This window comes from Carcharodon carcharias, chromosome 3, assembly GCF_017639515.1.
Source record: "Carcharodon carcharias isolate sCarCar2 chromosome 3, sCarCar2.pri, whole genome shotgun sequence".
In the NCBI taxonomy this organism is placed as follows: Eukaryota; Metazoa; Chordata; class Chondrichthyes; order Lamniformes; family Lamnidae; genus Carcharodon; species Carcharodon carcharias.
The window spans coordinates 111,533,900-111,561,893 of NC_054469.1; the positions used below are offsets into that span (position 1 = coordinate 111,533,900).

The 27,994-nt window shown below is 38.8% G+C and overlaps 1 protein-coding gene across 2 annotated transcripts in view; it reads left to right on the top strand.

The window, feature by feature from the left end:
* col1a2 (collagen, type I, alpha 2) overlaps window positions 1–27,518 on the top strand; it is a 53,378-nt gene extending 25,860 nt beyond the window's left edge. Inside the window, exons 21-52 of one of the 2 annotated variants that reach the window (XM_041184438.1) lie at window positions 85–192; window positions 724–777; window positions 933–1,031; window positions 1,596–1,649; window positions 3,003–3,101; window positions 3,979–4,032; window positions 6,645–6,698; window positions 7,198–7,251; window positions 8,407–8,460; window positions 9,660–9,704; window positions 9,801–9,899; window positions 12,393–12,500; window positions 13,613–13,666; window positions 13,797–13,850; window positions 14,066–14,119; window positions 14,339–14,392; window positions 14,500–14,607; window positions 16,623–16,676; window positions 16,850–16,903; window positions 18,077–18,238; window positions 18,358–18,465; window positions 20,672–20,779; window positions 20,895–20,948; window positions 21,058–21,165; window positions 21,279–21,332; window positions 21,941–22,048; window positions 22,162–22,215; window positions 22,318–22,425; window positions 23,752–24,001; window positions 25,353–25,543; window positions 25,671–25,910; window positions 27,353–27,518. In XM_041184438.1, the coding sequence (XP_041040372.1) occupies window positions 85–192; window positions 724–777; window positions 933–1,031; window positions 1,596–1,649; window positions 3,003–3,101; window positions 3,979–4,032; window positions 6,645–6,698; window positions 7,198–7,251; window positions 8,407–8,460; window positions 9,660–9,704; window positions 9,801–9,899; window positions 12,393–12,500; window positions 13,613–13,666; window positions 13,797–13,850; window positions 14,066–14,119; window positions 14,339–14,392; window positions 14,500–14,607; window positions 16,623–16,676; window positions 16,850–16,903; window positions 18,077–18,238; window positions 18,358–18,465; window positions 20,672–20,779; window positions 20,895–20,948; window positions 21,058–21,165; window positions 21,279–21,332; window positions 21,941–22,048; window positions 22,162–22,215; window positions 22,318–22,425; window positions 23,752–24,001; window positions 25,353–25,543; window positions 25,671–25,910; window positions 27,353–27,499 (3,006 nt within the window). In that variant the 3' untranslated portion in view covers window positions 27,500–27,518. Of the gene's footprint in view, window positions 1–84; window positions 193–723; window positions 778–932; window positions 1,032–1,595; window positions 1,650–1,689; window positions 1,744–3,002; window positions 3,102–3,978; window positions 4,033–6,644; window positions 6,699–7,197; window positions 7,252–8,406; window positions 8,461–9,659; window positions 9,705–9,800; window positions 9,900–12,392; window positions 12,501–13,612; window positions 13,667–13,796; window positions 13,851–14,065; window positions 14,120–14,338; window positions 14,393–14,499; window positions 14,608–16,622; window positions 16,677–16,849; window positions 16,904–18,076; window positions 18,239–18,357; window positions 18,466–20,671; window positions 20,780–20,894; window positions 20,949–21,057; window positions 21,166–21,278; window positions 21,333–21,940; window positions 22,049–22,161; window positions 22,216–22,317; window positions 22,426–23,751; window positions 24,002–25,352; window positions 25,544–25,670; window positions 25,911–27,352 lie in introns of both variants that reach the window. The other variant, XM_041184437.1, reaches the window with a different exon arrangement.
* Window positions 27,519–27,994: the final 476 nt, after the last annotated feature.

Consider the following 27,994-nt stretch of genomic DNA (forward strand, 5'->3'; position numbering starts at 1 on the left):
GCATTTTATGTTTTAATTGTGTAATTTCTTTCCTATTTTTGATTACCTTTGCCCATGTCTTCACCTTTTTTGTTCCAAAACCAGGGTGATCCTGGCCCAACAGGTGTCACTGGTCCATCTGGTGAAGAAGGCAAGAAAGGGCCTCGTGGTGAATCTGGTGTTCAGGGACTTGCTGGGACTCCTGGTGAGAGGGTAAGATTAATTTTAAATGGTAAAAATTACATTGATATATTACTGAATTATATAGAGAGACCTTCAAATTTAAAAGAATAACTAATGGTAATATTTAGAGACATTACATGAAATACTTAGTTTCTAATTCTAAAGACCTAGCATGATAGTTCTGACTTAATGAATCTCAAATTATTAAGAGACTCAGTATACTCGCAAATTAATTTGTGTCTGAATACTATTCATCATTTAAACTTATTTGGATCATTTTCAACACATTCTAATGTGCTGATCACAAGAGTTTTTTTGAGGGACAATCCTATACATACAGAAAAGACCATAATAGCTTTGACTGCATAACATTAGTCCATATACTTTATAATATTTTTATGTAAATTGGTGGTATAGCAAACAACATTAATATAAATAGGAAAATATTAATTTTGTGTTACCATTCTTTACTGGTACTCCCCAGTAAGTTTAATACATTCACAGTTCATTGAGTCTCAGGGGTAAGTAGATTTTCATCCTTTTCTCTCATTTCATTTGCAGGGTTCCCCTGGCAACCGTGGTATCCCAGGCCGTGATGGACCAGCTGGTGGCATGGTAAAGTTTGCTTTGTTATGATTAATGCATCAAGTAAAAATTGAGAAATGTGTTTTTTTAAGGATCTGTAACATTTTCTCTGTATTAAATAAATGGAATGGTGCATTATATGTTACATTCAGAATGACACTACCTTATTTTTAATTCATTTCTAGGGTCTGCCTGGTAGACGTGGTGAAGCTGGTCCTGCTGGTCCCAAAGGGCCTCCTGGTGACGTTGGACGTCCTGGTGAAAGTGGTATGCCTGGTGCACGGGTATGTAAAATGGAAACAACTACAATAGTAATAGGCCTAGTTGTATTGCATGGAATTAAAAGTTTGTTGAGTGTCATTTATCATTTATTTATATACTTTTAGACTTGATATAATGTTTATATTTTCTTATTCAGATGTACTACTATAGTTTTAATGCAAATTAATTATAATCGACATTTTAGTAGAAGCTCCCAGAATTATGTTGCAGACAATAGAAATTATCACTTTATTAAAAAGTACCATGTAATTTAGTTATTTTAACTTACTTCCTGATTTTTAAAAATAAATATGTCCTCAAGAGAATGTCATGTCACTGATTTTATTTTTCTTATTTCTTAACTTGGAGCCGGTGTTCCATTGGTTTTTCTGGGCACTTTTAGGAGCAACACACTTTATTTTCACAGATGTGATTGTCATCACTCCGAATTAAAATTAATCCTTGAGATTTTTTTAAAGACTTTATGAAATGGAGTAGATTTCACTGAAAATACAAAATAAAGTTTCTTTGTTGTATACACGATAGAATGACAGCTAAATTTATTTTGCTTTCCCCAATATTTATAGGGTCATAGTGGACAACCTGGTAGAACTGGTGCTGTGGGAAATCAAGGTGTTTCAGTAAGTTTTCTCACCTTACAGTAATGTGTTATTTTTTCAGGGCATCGTAGGTAGTGCTGGCATTATAGGTGCTCCAGGCAAATCAGGTCCTGCTGTAAGTTGTTTTTGAGGTTTTCTGCTCCCCATTCTTGACAGCTTATTCAATCTAAAAGTAGGTTTGAATCAAGCATGGCAAATTGCATGGGGATAATACATTACCAATGTTGCAGAACATTTAAAAATGAAAAGGCTTCAATTGTTAGGTTTTGCTAATGATTAAAGTAACAACTCTTTAATTAAGAAGCAATTCAAATAATTTATTAATATAGGTACAGTAACTGCAAACACTGTGCCAAATAGTGATACTAACAATTACTTATTTATGGTGCAATAATATTGCATACTCATTATTATTTAACAAAAGTAACATGAAATAATATTTTCATTTAATATTGTACATGAAATTCACCCCCTACACAAAAGGTATACTTCACAATTAGCTACATTAACGCAAATATATAGTAATGTTACATCAGTTATTAATTACCTAAAATGAACCCATATACTTATTATAAAAACACATGTTTAAGCATAATGCATATATATTATGAAATTCAAAATAGTCTCTTAAATACAATATTGCAGTGACATATATATGGAGAAAGTATCCAAGACTGTTAGTACACAAGGAACTCAATGTACTAAAACAATATTCAGCTACACAAGAGGCAAAATGTCAGAAAAATCTGCCTGAGAAAATATGACATTTAGTTTTTAGAAAGGAGCTTCCATGTGGCAACATTTTGAATGTTAGATTAGAACCCCAATTACACATTGAACACAAAATTAAGGGTATCAGCCATCTCACTGCAATTATAGCAGTTTATTTGAATTAGTTGCATTTTATATATTACTGTCTAGTGATAACTGGAGCGTTATTAAGATTATAATATCCTGATTTAAATCCCAACATTTCAGACCAATACATAGGTTAGTAGATTAAAGGTATAAATCCTACTGCAATTTACATATCACTGGATATAATATCATAGTATAATATAATAAGTAGTGATTCTCAATTGATTTTAATTTTGTGTTGTCCAAACCACAATTTTCTTCAATGTAGAATGTGATCCTTAAAATACTAAAGCGTACTAATGTGTGAGGTTCGTGCATTGTACCTTATGCCAACTACTATGGAATTACAAATGAATAACAAATGCAGAGTATTCACTCAAATGTTTTTGCAATTAGTAATAACATGCATGGAAGTAAAATAATAAACCAAAGCGCAATTAATTGACCTTTATGCAAAAATAATCTACAGTAACTTGTGAAGAGCATTGTTTCATTGTCTAAGATTGTACATTTTAGGGCCCAGCTGGTGAAGAAGGTCGTACTGGTCCCCCTGGTGCTGCTGGCCCAAGAGGTCAGGCTGGTATGATGGGCTTCCCTGGTCCAAAGGGTGCTACTGTAAGTGATACAATTACATTTTTATCAGTAAATAAATTCTAAATTACAAAATATTTTGTTTTAACATGTTCTGACTAGCCTTTACGGTTGGTCTTTAAATATCATTTTTCTAAACTGAAATTGCTTAGATGATTTTTAAATAAGTTTTTCCTTAAAAACTTTTGATATTTTATGAACTTAAACATATATATTACAGACAATTTCGCGGCGTGTTCTGAATTTTAGCTTTGATGCTCAAAAGACAGCTTTAGTTAGACAAATATAAGTGATTGGAGGCTGATTCCACAACTAAATAGATGCAAAAGATGTTGACTGGGATTTTCCAGCCCCGCCCTAACAAGACCTGGCACTGGGAATGTGGTGGTCTGGCCAAGAATCCATTGATTTTCACTGGGACCAGAAGATCCTGGTGGTCGGCAGGGCCAGAAAATCCCAGCTGTTGTTTCTCTTTGGTGACTGATACATTTGATTCGTCAGTGGTTTAGATTGTGCCTGAGTGATATATCCATGCCAGCTCCCAGCATTTACATAACTAAAATCATCTCAAAAAGCTGAATGGCAGAATTGGCAGCCCAGGCAATATAGATCCAGGGGGCAAATATATGGATGCCAGCTCTCACAGTCTCGGTGCCAGAAACCATAAATGTGAAAGCACCTTTAGCTTCTGCTGCACTAGTTCTGCAGCCAAGTATTGTCTGGTATTAAGCCCACAAATTTTGGTTCAGAAACAAACCTTGTTAATCAGGTTAAATAAAATATAAGCTAGTTTGAATTAATTTAGATGAGTTCAAACAATATTTTACAAAACTCCAAAGGTGAAAAAGCTTGTAATGGGGTCATAACTTATTCTTATTAATATATCTGTTTTATTTTCCAGGGTGTACCTGGTAAGCCTGGTGACAGAGGAAGTGTTGGCCCTGCTGGTCCAAGGGTATGTTCAATGCCATTAGTTCTTCTGTATAAGTTTCAACACTATTGCTTATTTAATGCTCCATATAAAGTCAATTCATAATAAACTCAAGGATTTTCCCAGAGACCCCTACCTGAGGACCAAATGGGGCTTCAAACTCCCACTTGCTGGGAGCAAGACAGTGAAGAAACCTTCCCAGAGGCGGCATCCTAATTGCCTGCCTCTGTGTTCACTGTCCAGTTAAGGACTGTGGGCAGCCAATCAGAGGGCAGGTAGCAGTAGATCTGGGCAACCCCACTAGGAAAGATGGGCACTGCTGAGAAATGTTGGAGACCACAAGGCACCAAAATTTAAATGAAAATTTCAGAGGGGCCAAGCCTGTAAGTCTGTTAACGCAGAGGAGAAACCACTCCAGCTAGGCATTTAGCCTTTCCTGCTGGCAGCCCCCTCACTGGGGCCGGGGGCCATTGGCTCTGATGGCCCCCGACTGCTCCAGGGTGTGTCTCTTTCACGAAGCTGGTGGCCTCCGCAAGTGGTGGTGGGACGTTCTGCCACCAGCAGTACTGCAAAATCAGTCCTAATTGGGACCTTGTTTGTAAATTGGGTACCAGCCTCTGTTCAGAGAGCAGCCAATCAGGCCTGTGAAACCTCCCGAGTGGGGATGAGCGTGTAACTTCCCCTCGCAGCCACCCCGCTATTTTCTCAGATCCCCCATCTCTTAGCCCGTCATCACGGGGCGAGAAAATTCAGCCCAATCTACTTCGTCACTTAAAGTAAGAGTGTGCTTTTTTAGAACCATTTAAGTATTGGAGCTGCTGTTGTGATATAAGCAGAAAAACAACTTTTTTGCATAATGTTCCCCTGTCCATTTTTAACAGAGGGTTAAACAATCTTAAATGAAAGAGTTAAATCCTGCAGTAAAATAGCACAGAACCATTGAAAGGAACTTGTAAGTGTTCAACTGCTAATATTTATAATAGTACTTTTCAGCCTTTAATGCCTGATCCATGTGGACTATGTAACAAATTCCACTAACATTCATGACTTTCACTTAAAGATAAATTAACTGCATGCACTAGAAATGCAAATACAGGAATTATTATACGTTGATTTCAGTGGAAAATAAAATTGAGCAGGCTGTAAAGCAAACAGGCAATTCTGGTACACAGGTCAGTGTACATTACCTCCATCTCCCACAGCATTGAAATTCTCCAATGAAATATTAGCATTCAAATTTTAATGTGTCTTCTGAAATTCCTTTCTCCACTGTTTTATGGAGACATCAACTGATTTATTTCAAATAGGTTCATGGCTTTACTAAAATGGTGGAGGGAGGAATTAGCATTCATATGCAATATTTCATCATATAATTCAAGGCTGTGGTCCTATTAGTCTAAAAAGGTGAACTCTGCCTCAGCATTAAGCCACTCAGACAACCAAAAGATGTTATTTTCAAAAACAGGTAACTAGACAATACACCATATTAAAAGCTAAAGTGAACCTTCAAGAGGAATGTACTTAAGAAGAAGTGTAAGAATATTGATTGCAATCAAACAGCAGTTCTGTAAGACAACCTGGTAAAAAAAATTATATGCAAGGGGCTTACATTTTAGGAGCCTATCTTTCTTCAATTACTCACAAGAATTATGCACATTATGTGGGAACTTAAGAAAAGAAATGATTGAATGCAAATGGGCGGGAGGTTACCAAATACAAGAGAATTTTAAATTTGACCAGAAATGGATTTTGAAAAAGCAGTGAATCCATTACATCCACCTAAGGCCACAATCCCAAGGCCCCAAACATTTTCATGTTCTGGCCTTATTTGAACTATACAAGCGAGTTGCAGGAATGAAATGGGCACAGGTTTCAGACCTTGGAAAATTGCCAGCTTCCACCCAGTGTGGTCCTCCTGATTTTACATAATTTTAAAATAAAAAGTAACTTTTCTTGCCCTTTCTATGAACCACTGGTTAGGCCCCTCAATGTCTGGTAGAGCTCTAATTAGTGTGTACACTTCATCAACATTTATATTAGTATTACAGTCAGAAAACCGGATTTACACCTTGAAATAACCAGTTTTGGATAAGAGAGGCAGGACACCTATTTCAAGATCTGCCTAAAGATTGAACCAGCTGGACAAATTGTTGTCCAAAATATTCTTCAGGTTTTCCTCTGCTCGTCACTTGTTTCCCAGGCAAGGAAGGGACAGGCACTGGTTGAAAATCGCTCCCCAATGTGAGAGAGAAAGCAATTATTGTTAATATTTTTGATCAATTTCTCTTCTTAATTAAAGTTTCTTTGAAAAATACACAAAAAGCAAAAGCTAAAATAAAAAATGTCATTTACTATATTTAGAAAAATGCATAAATCTGTAGATGATTCTCCATTTTTGGAAAAAGACATAGCAATAATTCCTGATTCTCCAATAAAGTCAGTATTAGAGCAGCAGTGCACTGTATAGGATATAGAGTCACAAGAGTTTCCAAAAATGGCAAACATAAAATGTAAGTTAGCTGTTTGTTCTGAATGGTAAGATCAGTAAGAGGAATACAGACATGATAGTAAGTCATGTTTGTTGATGTAAGTAATATCACAGACAGGATTTTTTTTCTGACTCCTTTGTTTTTCAGGGTGTACCTGGCAAGGATGGTGAAGTTGGAGCACAAGGTCCTCCTGGTGTTGTTGTAAGTAAATAATTACAAACATAAAACTATATGACAGGTTTTGGGTATGAAACTAGGCCTTAAAATGATGTTGTATGGATATTAATTGATGAATGCTTAATACTTTGTAATTCCTTTTTCTTTACTTTAAAAAAGGCTTTAACCAACTTAAAATAAGTGGGACATTAAATAATGGAGAGAAATTGGATATGGTGTCTTATATTAAAGTGCTTGTATGTTTAGTTTTTATAAAGGCTGTTATTTGAAATCTGCAAAATGTTTTCTTCATGCAATTTTATACTGGTGGGTGTTACATTGCAGCTAAACTAATAATAAATGTATGTAACTGACTTTTAAGATTTATGCGATTGGAAGTTTTAAATGACAATATTATTGCTGAATAAATTAATTTACTTCTTTTGATTACCATAAATATTGTATATACAAATTTGACAAGTTAGATATACTTATCACTCAGTAATTTGGTCAGATAAACAACTTTAGTGTTGTTATTATTTAGGGTCCTACGGGTGCAAGAGGTGAAACTGGTCCATCTGGTGGTTCTGGCTTCCAGGTATGTATCTGAAATTGAGTATCCTTTTTATACTAGATACAATAGGATAAGCTTGTTGAATTATCATACTTTCCTATTGAACAACAGAGTAAAATGAGACATTTAAATAGATAAAGCAATCCTGAACATTTTACTATACAAACAGATTGCAATTGGTGTACTAGTCTAAATTTAAAGTAAGTGGGTTTTGTACAAATAATGGATGTTCATGCATTTTGTGCTAATGTGTGTCTTACTGATAACACACAGTTTAATTTCAGTGCAAATATGTCCACTTGTATTTAATCATCTTTTCCAAATTTTATATTATGGCTGACTGGGAGCTGTTACAGTCACTTATTTCTACTGTGTTAGAATTACCTTGCAAACACTGAATTAAGGAAATTACAAATATTCCATTGCTGCTGGAGGTAAAAGAAACCAATACTGGATTTGAACCTACAGCAAGTGGTTGCAGGCTGCAGTTAGCCAACTGTGACCTTTTCTATCTATCTGAAGCTCCTTTAAACCCATTAATTAAATCTTAGTTCCCCAGGGATGTAGTATTTTGTGTTTTGCCAATAAAATAAAACATGTATATAATTGTCCTTCTTACATTAAAGCAATTTGTTTTTGAAATGATAATACAGGGGCATTTGCTAGCTATTAAATATGGCTGAGGATTGAATAGCTGAGATTGATAAGATATTCTCTTAGCTAAAAAGATACATTTAAAAGATCTCCCATTTCATTAACTCTAATCATAAGCAACATGTGCTAATTTCAAGACTTAAGGGTAAAATTAGTGTTAATGATATTAATGTACAAACATTTAACATACTCATAATAATAAATGGATTAATTTCTCTGTAAATATTAGAAGGAAGAAATTGGTATAAACAGGTTAAGTAAATCCTGCAGTAACATGTCCAGCAAAAATTTCTGCAATTTATGTAAAGCTTTTAAAATTTGGTGTAATTACTGAGAAGAATTTAGTATGAAGTAATTTTGCAAAATGTTTTTTTTAATTCTTGGACAATTAAAGGTTTTATAAATGTTATAAATTATACTACTTGTCTTGTCTGCCAGCTGCACATTTTCACAAATAATGTCTCTTTTATCTGGTATTGTAATCACAATGTGCTAATGTAAAGCATTTTATTTCTGTCATTATAGGGATCCCCTGGTCTTCCTGGTGCAGCTGGAGAACCTGGTAAACCAGGTAATCAGGTAAGGCAGCCAATTATCTGTCCATTCCAGGAGAGACAAAATGTGAGAAATAATTTGAGTGATCTATATGTTTGAACTTGAATAATCTGAAATGTCTGTACAAAGATATGCCAATATGAACTTTGAAATAACGATACTACCCCTACCTAGTTTATTGAGCAGACATTGGGCAGAACAAACCCGCCCAATGGATTTCACTGGATGTCAGTAGCATTTTAATGTTCGGACCTCTTTAAAATATTGTTTCTATACAAACATGTATAGAAAAAACTTATCTGGGTAATTTTTTGAAGAGCCTTAAATGGTATCGTTAAGGGCTAATGGTCTGGTCGCTTTACAGCAAGTTGTATTGGGTGGTGGTGGCATAACACATGCTATGTGTTGCACTATTGAAAGTGCATCAGATTCCTATATATGTCATCAGACCCCAATTTGCATAAATTAATGAGATTCCTGTCTACTTCAGGCAGGTATGGCGGCCCACACCAAAATCTTGACAGGCCAGAGATTAGCAGGATAAATGCTACCACCACATCTACACAGAGAAGCAGAGCTACACTGAGAACAACATTTGCCTAATTACCTCCAATAGCTTGATTTAGTTAACAAACAATGCACCAATAAATCACCTTTACTGCTAGTCTTTAGTCTTTATAAACTGAACAAAGTTGAAGGACAACTATGCTTTCAAGTTTATATATTTATCCTGACATAAACTGTAGCAGCATTCATCCTACTGACATTTCAAGTATATTAATCTTCATTGAAAGTATTTGGGATAGATTTTCATCTTCAGCAGCTGGGTGATAACTTGATGAGGCATATCGCATGCCCTTTATAGAACTCATCTGATTTCCATTGCATTAATTTCAACTAAATTAAAATCGGGTGGTTTATGTAATGGGCAGACAGTCCACTTGGCTGGTTACAACCAGACAATAAAGATGGAAATTTACCCCATATTTTCAGCATTAATTCCAGCTTTTTGAGCTGTGCGTGATGAAATCATAAGACCAAAGGGTTTAAGGATTTATTACAATAATACTCAGAAAAATCTTCACCATCATGGTGAAATTTAAGATATTGCTTATTTTGTTACAATTTGTACTTTATAATGCATTGCGATGTCAAAATATCGTACTTTATAATGCATTGCGATGTCAAAATATCTTACTTATTACCATGTCATTTCTCCACAGGGTATCCGAGGTGATAGTGGTAGCCCAGGTATCGGGGGCCCAAAAGTAAGTTTAAGTTTCTACTGAACTTTAGAACTTTCAGTTTGTTTAATTTCATAAGATCATGATTAAAGCATTGTGGTTCATATTTTCCTTTTTTAGGGTGAACGAGGTCTCCCAGGTGAACGAGGTTCTAGAGGTGCCCAAGGTCTTGCTGGTTCTCGTGGTCCCACTGGTGCTCCTGGTACTGATGGTGGAAAGGTATGCTGAAAGCAAACAACTCTGTTGAACAAACAATGCCATTTTAAAAGTTCTTTGAAAACTAGGAAGGTGCTTGGTTGATACCTTGAAATCTAATTACAGACATCACAAATGTGCAATTGATATTACCCAAACTCGCTCAACAGCTAATTAGTGAATTCCTGGTAGCTTTATTTTGAAATTCTAACAGAACATTGCCACACATTGAGTGTTTGCCTCCTAACTAGGATCAATTATAAAGTTCTATTGTAGTTTGTTTTACTTTGAAAATTATAATATTTAGTTTAAATAAATCATAATATAGATCATTATCAAACCATAATAACCTGGGGTAAGTAAATCACTTATATTTTCCCTTCTGTCTAAAAGTCATATTAAATATATTCAAAGTCAGTATTTGCAAAGGATTGCAAAAGGCAATTTATATGTATACTTTTAACATGCACAAACATTATGCAGCATTAAATCGTTCTCTAATACCTAATTAGATGTCGCTGTATTTTACACAAACCTAGATATTTGATTATATTCTATCAAGTTTAGGTCAATTGTGAATTCACAAGAGTAAAATTAGGTCAGTGAAGGGCCATCAAAGCAAAAGGTTCGTGCCCAAAGCCAGGGCCATGAGGATGAAAGGTCACACTCATAGCCGATACCAATTCTCTGGAGGGGTTTTTCTCCTCTACTGGCCTCAGACATCTTTGTTTACTATATTTCATTTACACTTCTGAGGGCCCTCGTGGTCCCCCATCTCCATCAGCAGTGCCCACTTCTTTCAGTAGGGTTGCTGGCCGTCCACAGGTGCTGGCCTTCTGATTGGCCCTGCAGCTTCAGAAACCCGCCTTCTATTCTTACCTGAAGTCACCACCCAGAAGATCATGCGGGAGTGTGAATTATAGACTGGTGTGGGATTAGGACCTGGAGCTGGAGCCAACACCTGAAAATAATTTATCACTGGATTGATTTGATCAAGGAAATATTTACAAGGAAATATGTATCACACAATGTAAAGGACCATAAATAAAATGCATTAACGTAGAAGGTTAGACTTAGTGAAGTTTTGTTTTCCCAGTTTCACACCAATATTATACTTGTTTAGTACAAATCAGATATTAAAGCCCAAACTGTCTCCTAAATGAGAGTGTGGAAACTCTCCCAGTGTGCCTCACTCCACTTTGTTCCGGTGTCAGCTAGCCCCTGATGTTGGATTTTGATCACATTCCCATTGTAACTGCTGTGTCAATATGAAGTAGAAGCACTTTGCACTGGGGATGCACCTATAATCCCCAGGGGGAATCAAATAAAAACCATTTGCACATGATATTTTCTTCCTCATTACTGATAATATCTTCTCACAATTTAACTATTAAGTTCTTAAAACATTTTTAGAGTAGCTGACAGGAATATTTCTAGGAGACTAATTATCAATATTCAGCCTATGCTTTGGTATCAACTCTTTGACCTTCTACAGTACTTCTTTGAAATCATTTGATCATATTTCAAATATGGATTCAAAGGGGGTCAAATTTGCATTCTCTAACTTTATTGGCCTAAGATCTTCAAATTTCATGCCCAAGTTGTGCTGGTAATATTCTGGATGTCATATTGACCTTTAGGGCAAAATTTTCCCAGCCCCTGGAGACAGGTCTGCAGGCGTGACGGAGAGTAAAATCAGAGATGAGGGCATTGGGTCAGTGCCCCAACACTTTCTCACCTCTGGGTGGTCATGCTGGAAGCGGGGTCAACACGGCACTGGCTACCTGCCAGGCAATGATGAATAGTCAAATGTTCTAATTAAGTGCCCAATGGAGGAATCAGTGGATACTTAGCCAGGATCTTCCTGGTATCAGAATGGACCGCCAATAAGTGGGGAGCCGGGCATCTCCAAGGAGACAATCTCCAGGTGGCAAGGCAGTGGGAGGGCCACCAAAGCAAGATGTTTATGCCCAAAACCAGGGCCGTGAGGATGAAAGGTCACACTCACAGCCGGCACAAGTCTTCGGGAGGGGTTTCCCTCCTCTACTGGCCTCAGGCCTCTTCATTTTCAGCATTTCATTCATGTTTCTGAGGATGCCTCCATCTTGAGGTATTCTCACGGTCCCCTATCTCCTTCAGCAATGCCAACTTCTCCCTGTGGGGCTGCTGACTGTCCACAACTGCTAGCCCTCTGGTTGGACCTGCAGCTTCAGAAACCTGCCTGCCATCCTTATTTGGAGGTCACAACCCAGAAGATCAGGCAGGAGTGAGAATCACAGACCAGTGTTGGACTAGACCTGGAGCTGGTGTCGACACTTGGAAATGGTCTATCAGCAGAAGATTTCGTCCTTAGCTGTCCAGAGAACACACTTGAATCTGGCATTAGTCTCCTTAAATATGTTGGGGTCTTATGCTGTTAACAGGATTTCTTAGAAAGGTATCAAAGGAGCTTTCAGTGTGGTATTGTATTAACTAACTCTCAGAAACCTTAAATAGTTGATTTTTATTCCTTATTAGGGTGAAGTTGGTCTTGCTGGTCTGCTTGGTTCAGCAGGTGCCCAAGGTGCTCAGGGTATGCCAGGTGAGAGAGGTGCTGCTGGTGCTATTGGCCCCAAAGGTGAAAAGGTAATTTGCTTTTTTATAATGTGAATCTATTTTTAATCTCTCTGAAGATGTCTCAATGATTTCCCTTTTTAAGGGCCCCTAGCTGATTTGTGGTGCAGGCTTCTGTAGGGCTCTCTCCTAATACAGTGCGCCACCACCAATCTGAATAAAAACTGTTGAAATTTACATGTGTTCTGTGCTTCATACAAGAAGCTTTATAATTATAGCTCTCACCATGGTGAGAATTTTATGTCCCGTGGGCGGGCGTGTGCCCAACCCGATCAAGCGTGAAATCGTGCGAGCGTCCCGACATCCACAAGCACTCGTGCGATATTTCGCTCGGCAGGTGTGTGCAAAAGTTGGAAGCACGCCTGCTGACAATTAAGAGGGCAATTAAGCCCACTAACGGCACAATTGTCTGCAATTTCTCGTGGCCTGTCCAACCTTATGGTTGACGGATGGGCCAATCGGCCAGGCGGCCTTTGCATTTTTCATGAAACCTCATCCAAGGGCGGAATGAAATCTCCGCTAGGAAATAAAATAAAAATAAATATCTGGGGATAGCATTTTTATGAAGTATGCTTTCCGGTGCTTGATTGTGATGCGTGGACATTTTTTTTTTGCAGCTTTTTACAGCTTTATTTCATTATTTGCAGGTTTGCAACTCCCTGAGGCAGCTGCCTGCCTTCAGGGAGCTCTCTCAAAGCAGCCACCCTCTTCCTGCCCCTATCCCTGCTGCGCTGAGCTTTTCAGCGCATGTTTCACGCCGTTAATTGGCCAGCCAGCATGAAATCGCGGTCGGGGGCCGATCGCGACAGCCGATTTCCCTGCCACTCCGGGGCCTGCCGATCGCATGCGCCCGACCACTGAAAAATTCAGGCCTATATGTTTCTATCAGTTAGTATTGATTATTTTTAATGATTTAAAGGATACATTGTGATGGAAGTGGAAACAGGGCTACTTCAGCTCATGGCCAGAGCAATAGGTTTTCTACAAAAAAGTATAAAATTGGTTTAAGTTTTAAGGTAATTCTTTGAAGAATTCATAGAGATATTAAGTAACAATATGGGTTGTTGTTTCTTATATATGCACCATCCTTTATGTAGTCTAACTCGTCATGCATATTTTTATAGGGTGAGGCAGGCCCAGCAGGTCCCCAAGGGAGTGCAGGTGTGGATGGCCCACGGGTAAGTGTTCCATAATTTTCTGCATAAAGTTAAGCTTTTAATACTGCTGCACCTGGAAGTACACATCAATGTAAGCTTGATCTTATAACCTTTAACCTTAACTTAACATTTTCATACTGCTATTTTATAGGGTGCTCCTGGTCCTGCTGGTGCTCCTGGTCCCAGTGGCCCTCCTGGTGATAGGGTAAGTTTCTGAAAGGTCACATGCACAATTATCAGAATTGCTGTTCTTTCTATTAATATCACCATCACTAATTTCATTGTTTATCTTTTATTACTGACATAAATATCACCATTGTTCTAATTAGTGTTACAACTCAGATTTCCTTCTCATAATAGTTTTCATCTCTATAACTCTTTACTACCATCATCAACTGACTTACATTTTTTTTTCCTCAGGGTGAATCTGGTTCCTCTGGCCACCCTGGTCCAGCTGGTCCTCGTGGTGCACCAGTAAGTAGAAAAAATGGGAAAAAGTGGTAAAATGAATTTAGACTGAGTTCCTGTATTGTTTTCTTTTATGTTCTTCTAAATATCTTATCAATTATCGATAATGCAATGAATGAAAAGTCTGTTGTGATTAACAGTAATAGTAATGACATTTCATTCAGGCTATTATTTGAGAAGGAGCATGGACAATAAGATCATTTGGTTTGATTTTCCTCTGCCTAGGGTGAACGTGGTGAAGCTGGTCGTACTGGTTCTGCTGGATTTGCTGGTCCACCTGTAAGTTTCAATACTTTCTTTTATTTTATTTTATTTTAATTATTTTCATTTCATTAGAACTATTTGCCCATTTAAAAAAAAAATCGTACTCTTTTCTTCTTATGTAGGGTGCAGATGGACACTCTGGAGCCAAAGGTGAGAAAGGTGTCAATGGTGTCAAAGGAGAGGTTGGCACTGCCGGTGCTGCTGGTCTACCTGGTCCCGCTGGTGCTGTGGTAAGTACCCTAACATAAAGTCATTAGAGTAAAGAATAATTCTACCTCAGTTCATTGACAGTTAATTTTCTCTTCATACATTTAGATCATGGTTTAAGACAGTAGAAATCATCTGACATAAAAATGGTCAGTGATGTGGCTTAATGCATCCCTGCCCAACTTTCTGCTGCCTCCCACTACTATTACTGTAACTAAAGCAGTGGTAAAACAGAGGAAAGTCCTGAGTGAACTGTCCAAACTCTAGGACAGCTCTGATCATCTTTAAGATATCCTTGACTGTGAGGATGAAATGTTAGCTGAGATTATGATCCTAAGGAGTAGTTTACATTGAGATAAATTGTTGAGATGCCGAAGGGTACAACTTACTTTAATGACAACATACTTGCGCAGCATATGATTTAGGTTGATACCCAGACAAACATTTAATTTTCTTATGCATGCCTCGAAACTCAATCTATGTCATTTACCCTGTGATAAGTAAGGAATAAGTAAGCAATATTGGTGACTGTAGGGGAGCCCTTGGTAATGCATGGCGTAGCCGTGTGAAGGCTGTCAATACTACATTCATCCAGAGAGGCTAGGATTTCCTCTCCAGCGCTATTATTAGCAGAGGTGGAGTGGGCAGGAATTCCACCTGCCTGTTGGACTCAGTGCTGACTCCAGTGAACTTTCTGCAGTTAGCTGAATGGAAATATTTTAGGGGGTCTCCCTATGGCACTGACAGGTATTCTTGGGAACTCATCACTGGGACATGGCAGGAAACAATTGTTGCTGTAGAATTGCAGTACCTGAAGCAGTTTAAAGAACCAAGCAATATTCCCAACTATTATTGTGCAGCTGTCTCCACTCAGAAATACAAATTTCATTACTAAAGAATATAAGATTGAACATCCTTCTCTCCATTAAAGTTCCTGCTGTGGCCATTTAAACATTTTTGCTCATTACTTACACCTTAGCTTGTCTGTTATTAATACAAAAGTATCATAAGCTATGATGGTAGAAGGTGCAAATGCAACTAAACTTCCAACCTTGCTTTCCTTACAATCAACAATGATACAGCACACAGGCTTAATATAATCGTGCTGTGGAAGTTCCCCGGGAGGTGACATTTACTTATATAATTCTAAGCTGTTGACAGCAAACTAGCTGCATATTTAGTCAATAAATCCCCTTGCAGTTCATATGGAGCGTTACATTGTGCATACGGAAACAAATGGCAAGAAGCATGCAGCAACTGCTGTACCTTTGGGAAATATGTTGCCTTATTGGTGCTGCCGGTCAATTGAGAAAGGAATTACATTATTGGCATGGCAGAATAAAATATCTGCCATGGCTGTGATGGATCTGAACGTAGAAAGTTAGTTCACACTGAATATATCTGCAGTGCTTGCCTGGAATGCCTCTAAGGCACAGTAATTCCAGTGACCTTTGCTGTCACTGGCGTGCTGTGTCAAGATGTACTGTTAGCCTTCATTCAACGGATGATTGAGATCTCTAAGAACCTTGCAACTTAGTTCCAGCTCTACAAGGAACAATATACTTGATGCTTCAGGTTCTGCCTCCTGCATTAACTTACTACAGAAGCTGCCCACTGTCATTTTAAGCTGCTTCTCCTGTGATGTAAATGGAACACTGAATATAATTCCACTTATTGCTTCAATGCTTTCAAAATCATTGCTCATTTGTCCAATCTGCTTTTTTCTGAGCAGAGCAATTACAAAAATCAGCATTCAATCCACCACATATGCAAAGCAATAACATTGCGAAAATGCACAAATTGGATTTGAATTGCCATTATGCAATCATTACATGTTAAACAATGTTACCACAAGGAATCAACAAGATAATGCCTACTGGTCACTTCATGCTGGGAGTCATATTGTAACATACAATGAAGATAGGTAATATGTGCTCTCTGCAGCACTCAGGAAATGATTTGCTTGTAACTATCTTGTGCATTATTAGTTATCACAGCAGCCAATTCTGTGCTCAGTTATTTGCATTTCTCTCCTTAGGGTCCTGCTGGAGCTGCTGGCCTGCAAGGACCTGTTGGTTCTATTGGTCCACCAGTAAGTTGAATAATAATTGTACTACAAATACTGCATTGAGTCAAACGGATCTATAGAGTTTAGAAATATAAGATTTCATAGAAAACCTAAGACCTAATGCTGTTCCTAATTCCGATGATCAACCTGAGAAAGGTGGCTTGGAATACTTCCAATAACTGCTTTACTTTGTCTAGGGTATGACAGGATTCCCAGGTCCAGCTGGTAGATCAGGCGCTCCAGGTCCAGCAGTAAGTATATTTTTCCAGCAGTGAGTAATTAACTTTGACACTGTGATGAAACTGATGCAGAGCATTCAAGTGGCTCAAGTTAATGTTAGCAATAATATATGTCTTCTGGTGCATAGGGCAATATTTGTTTCTTCAAACAGTAATAACTTTAGGGTTTGGTGCGATGAATAGCAGATGTAGACTGAAGGTTCATGTTGCAAGGTCAAAACCAGTATCCATTATACCTCAGTACATGAATGGTAATTCTGTGTTTAATTAATAAAGATTGGATCTGAGAATAATTAGGAAAGATAAGTTGATTGACTATTTCACTATTTGCAGCTATCCCAACGTTGTGTTCAGTTAATTCACCAGTATCTCAACTCTCAACCAATAGGGATAGAATAACAGTCACAGAGATATTTGTTATAGAACTTTTCCTACCTCTCGTGAATTTTATTTTGGGCTAGACTGCTAGCTTAATTATCAAGAAAAGTAGCTATCATGTCAGGGTGGAGGAAGGAAGAAAAAGAACAGGAGGAGCAGGTGCCAATATCATGTTTCTTGTCAAAAAATGAAATGCTGCAGACGCTTGAAATCTGAAACAAAATCAGAAAATGCTGGACATACTCGGTAGTTAGGCAGTATCAGTGGAAAAAAGAAAGGTAGGATTAACATTTCAGCTCCATGAGTCTTTGTCATTTATGATGAAGGGGTAAACCTGAAACATTAGGCCTTTCTTCCTTTTTTCACAGATGTTGTCTGATCTGTTCAATGTTTCCTGTATGTGCCCCTTTTTTTAATTTCATGGTTCTTGTTCCCTGCTTTAATTATTCCTTTTGTTAAATAATCATGGAGTTGACCATGCAAATTTAAGATTGTTTTAAGACCACATTGTAAAGATCGCTAGCATTTATCTTTTGACATTATCTTGTCCATAGAGACATCTATCTGAATATATCCCACCAAAGCTCATACAATAGCAGAGGAGACCATGTGTGATTTTTGGCATGCATATTCTGAGTATACATCATGTAGTAGACCTTTGGAGACTTGTTCTGGCAACAAAGAAAAAGCATGCTTTATACAGTTTTTATTAAGGAATTAACAATAGAAAAGTTGTTATATCAGGAGGCATTAGAAGGTGTAATCAAGAATATAAATATTGGTGATTAATGTATTGTACTTTCATAGGGTTCTCAAGGTCCACAAGGCCCCGGTGGTCCATTTGGCAATTCTGGCCCACAAGGTCCAAGAGGTGATTCAGGTGCACAAGGTCGTTCAGGTTCATCAGGTTCTCCTGGCCCAATTGGTGCACCTGGAGACAGGGGTCCATCTGGTGAATCAGGCCCTGTTGTAAGTTACTTTGAACTAGTAGTAAAATAACTTTATAATTGGTGTATAACTTTATAATTTCCATTACTCCCTTCAATAAATATTTTTACTTATGCATTTACGTTAACATTTCTGTACAGGGTGCTCCAGGCCTTTCTGGTCCTTCAGGTTATCTTGGCATGACAGGTATAATTGGTCTTCCTGGTTCAAGAGGCGAACATGGTCTTCCAGGTATCTCCGGTGCAAATGTAAGTATAACAGTTTTATCAAACAGTATCTTCTGAAATAGTTAACAGTTAGTTAAGCAGTGCCATGGCTTGTTCATACCTTCCATGTACCTGCTTGGAATAAATACAAAATACTGTACTATTAGCTCAAACGAAACTTTCAGAAATATTGCATGAAGTGATAATATTTGAAAACTTGAACGTTGTTCAATATTTTTATTATTCAGAAACCTAGGTAAATGTTGAAAAGAGTAAGAAAGAAAATAAGTCAAGACTCCTCCATGTTGCAGACCAATTGGAAGAAGCATTGAGAGTGGCAAGGGTGCTGAATGTACTCTGGGTGGAGGACTTTAACATCCATCACCAAGAGTGATAGGGGAGCACCACTACCGACCCAGCTGTCTGAGTCCTGAAGGTGTATAAAATTATGAGGGCATAGATAGGGTAGACAGGAAGGAACTTCTTCCCTTGGTGGAGAGATCAATAACCAGGGGGCATAGATTTAAGGTAAGGGGCAGGAGGTTTAGAGGGAATGTGTGGAAGAATTTTTTCACCCAGAGAGTGGTGGGAATCTGGAACTCACTGCCTGAAAGGGTGCTAGAGGCACAAATCCTCATAACATTTAAGGAGTATTTGGATGTGTACTTTGATGCCATGGCATACAAGGCTATGGGCCTAGTGCTGGAAAATGGGATTAGAATAATTAGGTTCTTGTTTGACCAGCACAGACTCGATGGGCCAAAGGGCCTTTTTCTGTGCAGTAGACTTCTGTGACTCTATGCGCAGAATTTTCTGCCTGTCAGGTGGGCAGGCCCAACCTAATTGCTGGCGGGCACGGAACCAATCGTCGCCGGCAAAGCGGGCCGTGCCACCATTTTACATGGGCAGGCCTAATGTAACGTCTGCCAGGAAGCGCTATGTACTTCCTGTGTGAGCGGGGGGGAAATCCCTAATAGCGAGATGCGCACGAAACAGCGCACATCTCCCTGAGGCTAAGTTCAGCCTCAGAGAGATCGCTCCGACTTTTAAAACTATTAAACATTGAGAAAAGAAAAATCCCTTACACGTCCCCTCATGTGATGTCACATGAGTTGGGACATGTTCATAATTTACAGAATAACTTTATTACAATTTTTAAAACTTTGCATGAAACCTCATCCCGCCACTAGATGAGGTTTCATGTTTTCTCTATTTGCCACCGGAGCTCCTGGCCTGCCCACCAACCTTATGTTTGGACGGGCAGGTCCTTTAATTGGTAAATGATCCTCTCAATGGCCTCAAGTGACCATTGACAGGTTGACGGGCCCGCAGCTGATTTTGCTGCGCCCCCGCCTTCCTGAAAATTTAAATAGGGCAGGGTGACATTGGGAGTTACGCCCGATGTCATCCCTCATCATTTTACGCATCGGCAAGCGGGCCCCACACCCTGCTTGCCGACTGGCAAATGCAGCTTTCTGATTCTTAAATGGTTAACTTGGGAATATGGGATTTCATGTGGCCCTAATGGGTAACTTATGAATCTGCAGCTCTGATTTTCTCTCTATTCATTTGAATGGATAGAAAATCAGGGCCGCAGGCCTGGAATTCCTTGAAAAATACTCCTTGCGTTCCTCTCTGGGAATTCCTAAATATGAAATCACCCTTTATGGTTACTCCTTCTAGAACATGTATTTCAGATATGTTACTGTTACTGTAATTATCCAGAACAGAAGGCCCACATTTTTAAAATTGTTTTGAACCATTCTTGTATAAGTCAATAAATCAATCTGAAGTCTCAATATTAAAGGTCAGTGTAGCTTATTCAGATGCTTCCAATATCTGTAGCATTGGAATTTGTAATTAAAAGGTGTATAAAAACAATATTCCACAAATTTAGCAATCAAGGGATAGGTTTTTTAGTACAATGCATATTCAGGCTTTCACTAATAGGCATTAGCAGTAGGCAGCTATTTCTAAAATTTATCCCTTTAAGATACAAAATTTCATTGAGGTGCTACTGGTCTCTCATTATAACTTTAACAGAGGACTGACAAGAGCCCATAGGAAAGTGTGTAATCAGCTGTTCAGCCATTTCCCTCAAATTTCTTGTGGGAGGTATGCAGAATTTCGATAGAATTAAGTGCTGGAATACTGTTTATGTTTATGAAGTATTTCAATTTCCATGTGAGATGGTCTTGCCAAGACATTTCTTCTACATTTAACTTATTTCTCTGTTATTTATTTCTAGGGTCTACCTGGTCCAACGGGTCCTATAGGAGCTCCTGGATCCCGTGGTCCAGCTGGTGCTGTTGGTCCTGGTGGGCTGACTGGTCAGCATGGTGAATCTGGTCGTGATGTAAGTGAATGAATAGGTCACTACTGTCAATGTTATTATTATGCATGTGATATCCTAAACAAGTAAACTATACATCATTAAATGGTCTTTTCTCTTCCTTTCATTTGCTTTTAAGGGAAACCCTGGTAGCGATGGTCCTCCTGGACGTGCTGGAATCCCCGGACCTAAGGTCTGTGCACCCTAACTTCTATCCTCAATAACGTTATAGGTCTTTGGCCTAATACCACATTAATACTTCTTCAATGATTAACTGGGTTTTTTGTTTCACTTGTTTTCAGGGCGAACGTGGTGATCCTGGTAGGCTTGGCTCATCTGGTTCGGCTGGTCAACCTGGTGCCCATGGTCACGCAGGCCCTGCTGGAAAGGCTGGCAATCGTGGTGAGGCTGTAAGTCTACAATTTTATTTTGCTTTCAGACAAGGACATGTGTAATAGTAGATTTATGTCTTACATTTTGTAATTTATAAATAAAAATAATCTTTTGTTTCCTTTTACATAAGGGTCCTTCAGGTTCAACTGGTGCTGTTGGTCAAATGGGTCCAAGAGGTCTTGCTGTGAGTACATGTTCAAGCAGCTGTAATATTATTCATATTGAGAGGGAGAAAGGTTAGATGATTTAGGCTTAATATGCCTCCCCCGATTCCTAGAGAAGTCACAGGTGCTCTGGAGAGGAAAAAGGTTGAGAACCCACTATGTTGGGTCTTAATTGCATGGGGTTTTCTGGAGCTTTTCCAGAGGAGCAGAGCAGGATCTGCATCCATGATAAGTCACAGTTCCAACAGTGACATGATCATGATGTGGGAATGGGCATTTCCAGCTTTCCCACCTCATTGTTTTCTGCAATCTTCAAAATATATCCACTGCCACTGGGCTTTGCACCAGAATTTCTCTCAAGCTACAGGAATTAGCAAGGTAACAAGGCCCAGAAGGGCCAACAGGTGAGTGCTCTTTGTACTGCTGCTACGATTGGATTTTGCCTCAGGAGCTTCTTTCTGCTGTTCTCTAGCAGCAGAGCCTGACAGCTAGGCACAGAAATATTGCTTCTGTTTTCGCCCACTACTTCTAGAATTAGGGCCCGAGTGGGGGCCTTTCTTTGTCATTTTGTTCTAGCTCTTTCCCATGTGATATCATCAGTGAAGTAAATCTTTTCTCCATTTTGTAGGGGCCACAAGGTCCACGTGGAGAAAAGGGTGAAACTGGCTTTGCAGGTGTCAGAGGCCTGAAAGGATTAAGAGGACCTGGTGGTTTACAGGGTCTTCATGGCCTTTCTGTAAGTAATTTCTATGATTCTTGAATCTTTCCCCTATCGCAACCCCTGCCCCAACGCTTCACTTTTTTCCAACATTCTCAGTACCAAACTGGTTGAATTCCTTTCCTTTATAGGGTATTTCTGGTGAACCTGGTGGTCATGGCTCTGCTGGTCCTTCTGGCCCAAGGGTAAGTAAATAAATACCTACTTCAGAATTCTACTGACCAGTCATTTTCAATTGAGAGCAGTACACTAATAATGAAATAAACTGTTGTATTCATTCCATACAGGGTCCTGCTGGTCCTTCTGGTCCTTCTGGTAAAGATGGTGCAGCTGGACATGCTGGTCCTATGGGTCCTGTTGGTCATCGTGGACGTCCTGGTGATCATGGTCCTATGGTAAGTTGAAATTTTATAAATTTGAATAAGTTCCTTGTAAATTCCCTACTGGATTCCTTTGTGACTATCTTTTATTGATGGCCTCTAGAAATGCTCTTTCTCACAAAGGGAAACTTTCTTCCTGTGTCCACTCTGCCAAAACCTTTCATAACTTTAAGTACCTCTAGAACGTCACCCCGAGCCTTCCTTTTTCAAGAGAAAAGGAACAGAGTCATCAATCTGATCTGCACACCCATGCATTTCTGGCATTGGAGGAGGATGGTGTGGTCAACCATTAAAGGCCTCAGACAGATCAAGAAGTGCGAAGAGGGATGGTTTACCTCTTTCACTGTCACCCAGAATGTCATTTGTAACTTTGATAAGAGCTGTTTTGGTACTGTCGTAGAGGCAGAAACTTGATTGGAGTGATTCAAACATGGAGTTCCAGGAAAGAGGATAGAGGCAACAACACAACCAGAGACTTTGGAGAGGAAAGAGAGGTTGGAAAAGGGGTGGTAGATGCAAGGATGGTGGGGTGAATGGCCTGTTTTGTGAGGAGAGGGGTGCTGATGGAAGATTTAAAGGAGAGCAACAACCCCTGAAAAGAGAGAACCATTAAGAACATCGGCTATTTGCATATCCCACTGGCACTTGCAAATCAAGCCTAAAATTTCTGTTTGTTCAAGGTAGAGTAGGCACTCTCTCCCCTATTACGACACACTTGACTGACATCTGTCCAGAGGACATAGGCAAAGATTAACAAGGCTAAGGCATGAGAATCCTGAGTTTTACCCTTGGGTATTGATGGAGCTTCACCAACTAAAATCATAGTTTGTCAGGACTGAGCCCCCCCATCCATCACTCCATCCACAGATCATGGCTTGCAGGGTAAACTAAGATTGGAGAAGGAGGATTTTCAGCTTCCAATAAACTAGGTTGACAATAATGATGCCCGTGAATACTGTGGCTTTGCCTTGTTCAGGTATTTAAATACCAAGGTATCCACAGAAAGCTGAACTTCTATTAGCAGACATGTCATCATGGAACCACCTGGACCCAACAGGGACTACTCACCTCTCTCCCTCTACTTTCCACCCCAAAGGAGGCAATTACTAGTTGGTAATTAGACAACTGACAAGTATGAGTTTCAGTTAATTCTAAATTCTTCTATTGCTGAACATAGAAAGCAACATTTCTCTAAATAAATGAAAATTATCTAAATGAATTATCTAAACCTTTGTGAGGAGAATTGTATGATGATGGTAGAGAATTGCATACAAGTAATTTGTCACATAAGAGGAGTCAACTGAAAAAAGGAAAATTACTTCTAAACCTTGCCTTTTTTAGGGTCCTCCTGGTCCACCAGGCCCTCCTGGCCTCCCAGGTGTTGCTGGTGGTAACTATGAAGTGAGCTACGATCTTGAGTATTACAGGGCCGATCAACCAGCTGCAGTAAGAGAGAAGGATCTTGAAGTTGATGCCAAACTGAAAGTTTTGACCAATCAGATTGAGAATATCCGCAGCCCCGAAGGCTCAAAGAAAAATCCTGCTCGCTCCTGTCGTGACCTGAGACTCAGCCACCCAGAATGGAAGACCGGTATGTTCATGTACAAAATTACTACATGGCTATCAGTGTTTTTCAATTTTAAAAATTCACTAAAAACACCATATAGGAGGCTGCGTAAAGACCAAGAAGGTCATAGGGTTAATCTTTGATCTGTGCTGAATGAACTAATTCAGCCCCTGGGGAAAAATTACGATTGGCTCCTGTCTTCATCCTAAGGAGGAGAAAAAAATAGCCAACATTCTAATTCTCAATTCAGTGAACCCTGCTGGAAAACTGGATAAAGACGTAGACATCCGATGAGGGGTTAATTAAGTTTCACTAGGATGTCTCCAACTTTGAGAACAATCATTACGTAGCTCGCACATGGTTAATGGCCAGTTGAGCAAGATGCCAGGGGACTGCCAACACCTATGAAATCAGAATAAAGAAATACATAGGCCTGAATTTTTCAGACGACAGACAGGTTCAGCAGGAGTGGGCAGGGGTGGTCGCAGAGCCGATCGCTGCCTGCGATAAGCTCCGCGCCGCCATTTTACGCCGGCAGGCCAATTAATGACCGCCCAGCGTAAAATGCAAGCAGTAGCGCTCAGTGCAAAAGAGCCCTTCAATCTCCCTGAGGCACAAAGCTGCCTCAGGGAGATTGAAGGGCTTTTGAAATTATTAAATAAAAGGTTTAAAACTTTATTTAAACATGTGCCCTCATGTGACTGTGTCACATAAAATGGGACATGTTTTTATATTTCTGAAATTTTTTTTTATTTATTTGATGAAAGCTTTTGGAAACCTTGTCCTCCTTGTGGATGAGGTTTCCTAAAAAATACAAAGGCCGCTTGCCTTCTTGCCTGCCCGCTAACCGTAAGGTTGGATGGGCAGCGTTAACGATTATTTCAATTACTTTACTAATGGCCATAATAGGCCATTTACATATTGGCGGTCAAGCAGCCGACTCCAGCGTGCGCCCGCCAAAAGAAACATCACAACTCAGCGCGATGACATTGGGACGCATGCCTGACATCATCACACGTCATTTTACGCATCGGCATGTCGGGCCCAACCCCGTATACTGACTAAAAAATCCTGCCCATAAAGTAAAATACATTTAACCGTCAATACTATCTCCTTCAAAGGGAATTACAAATAGAAATTATTTTGTGTTTATTCTCAATTAATACAGAAATCAAATTAAACATTTTGGATTTTTTCACTTTATTGCATTCTACAACTTTTAGTTTACAAACTGTGAATTTCAGATCCACTTATGAAAAGTATATTTCAGATTTGTGCACTTGCTTTGTAAGTTTTCTTATAGAGGTCCAGCTCTGACCTGAATTGCTCTGGCAACAAGAAACTATGCGTTATCATTGTATGCTCCCAAATTTAGGTTACTATTGGATCGATCCCAATCAAGGATGTATCATGGATGCCATCAGAGTTTACTGCGACTTTGTATCAGGCGAGACTTGTGTACATGCCAACCCAGACATCATTGAGCGCAAGAACTGGTGGAATAACAAGACTCCCAAAGAACAGAAACACATATGGTTTGGTGAAACCATCAATGATGGTGTCCAAGTAAGTCCAACTCAGATGTTTATTGTGAAGGGTCTTTCTACCCTTGTCAACAAAATCTATGCAGCATATAGTACAATACTTGAAATATTGGGAGATAGTTATCTTACCTTGAATCTCTTTGTTCTAGTTCGCTTACAATGATGAACACATTACCCCATTTATTATGGGTACCCAGCTGACCTTCCTGCATCTCCTCTCCAATGAAGCCACACAGAATATCACCTACCATTGTAAGAACAGTGTAGCATACATGGATGAGGCTGGAAACCTGAAAAAGTCAGTTATTCTGCTTGGTTCCAATGATGTTGAACTCCGAGCTGAAGGTAACAGCAGATTCACTTACAGCGTTCTGGAAGACGGATGCACAGTAAGTCTTTGTTACTTGTTTTAACACTAATCATGTCCAATTACACTGATTGTGCACATTGAGAGAAACATGCAGCTATCAAATATATTATCTGCTTGCACACATTTTTTCTTAACTGGAAGCAGAATAGTAAAGCACCAGAGATCTCAATGAAACAAATTATAAACTCTAATCTGAATTTTTTCTGTGGTGGATATTTTTGCAATACCCCTAACCAATGGTCCCAATAAGCTGCAAGCATTAGTGGCAACACAGCAGCCTCGAAGCTACCGCACAGATTCTATTCCAGGCTACATGTCGCGTGTGTGTGGCTTAATTGAACCTTTGTTGAAAAAACTGGCCATGCACAGAGATTTTACAGGGAACATGACATGTAACTCTGAATTCCCAGAAAATATTCTCAAAGTAGAATTCTGCTTTTTATATTCCATTATATACCTTTTATTTTTCTTTCATATTTAAATCTTTCTTTTCAGTAATTTAATTGTACAAAGAAAATTTGGCCCTTAAAGCCATATCTATTTCATTGTAATCTCAACCATATTCCAACCTTCTCGCTATATCCATCTCTCACTTTTGTTCATTTCATCCATTTCACATTAACCTAACCACTTCCAGTAATGACCATGCCTTAAATTTTATTTCTATCATATCATCTCATTGCTCCTAGCTTTTTTAATCCTATAATCATGGAAATTGAGATATGTTGCCTGAGATTGGCTGTGACACTGTAAAATGAAAATCAGATTATGAGAATTTTGTACATTTGTTAAATATATCCTGTAAAACAAAGCATCCTAATCACATAAAGAAACTGCAACATATAAAACAGTGTCCATGAGCAAACCTTGTGCTTATCTTAGCAAAATGCTGATACCAATGACCATAAACACATTAATAAAAAAAAGCCACACATATGTTTGAAACATTTGATAGTTCTGGAGCATGAAGACAATTATAGGAGAGTTCAGTAGCTTCTGGAAGAATATTTTAAATAGCATGCCCTCTTTCTATCCCTTTATGGATATTGAATAAGGAACCGTATGAATTAAAGCAGATTGTGTCATTACATGGTGCTCTGCCAAAAATAAGATTAATTTTGAGTGTGAATCTGACATTTTGGCTGTGATCTTTTATGGCAGAAATTGATGGACAAGGGCCAAGGTGAGCATCAAACCACTCTGACCTCGACAACAGAGGCCTGGCCAATTTTAACTCCTGGGCCTCATCTCAGTTATTTGTTATAAACTGGCAGGAAATGGCAGCAGGGCAGGAGCGAAATCTCAGATGGGCAGCAATAAAATTGCTCCTTTAGTGACCTGTTTAGCTTAGAATGAAATAAAATCTAATTTTCTCAATCGCAACCCACATCACATTTATGTTTTTAAAAAAGGAAATGCATTGTCTCAAAATAACCCTTCATTCTGTTTTACTTGTAACAGAGACATACTGGTGAATGGAGTAAGACAGTCATTGAATACAGAACACAGAGAACATCTCGCTTGCCATTTGTGGACATTGCACCTATGGATATTGGTGGCCCTGAACAAGAATTTGGTTTGGACATTGGCCCAGTCTGTTTCAAATAAATGAACTTGAGCTAACTTAGAATATTCTCCGCATTTTTTCTTTTATTTTTTACTGAATGCTGACTCATTCCATGTCTTCTGCTCATCCACTTGCTTAAGTTCTGGGCTTAAAGAGAAGTAGGAAATCCAAAAAAAGGAACATTTTTTTCTCCATGCAATTTTAATGCAGTTCCCAACAACTTGGAAATTTCAAGAGATTTTTGCAGGTGAAATCTTGCCCTGAAGGTTTAAATCACGAATAATGGAAAGTAAATAAAAGAAAGTGAAAATGAGTGTCATCTGTAGTCTTGAATATTTTTCAAAGAGGAAGTTTAAAACCACAGCTTCCCAAGGTTTAAACTACCTCATATACTTATTTTAAAGTATTAAACACATAATTTCTTTCTCAAAATTAACTGTGGTACTTGGGTTTCAAGTCATTTTGTAAAGGTGCTAAGTGGTATTGAATTGTGGAGATACCGTACTTGAAGTACTGACTGTGGTGCTAACTGAATG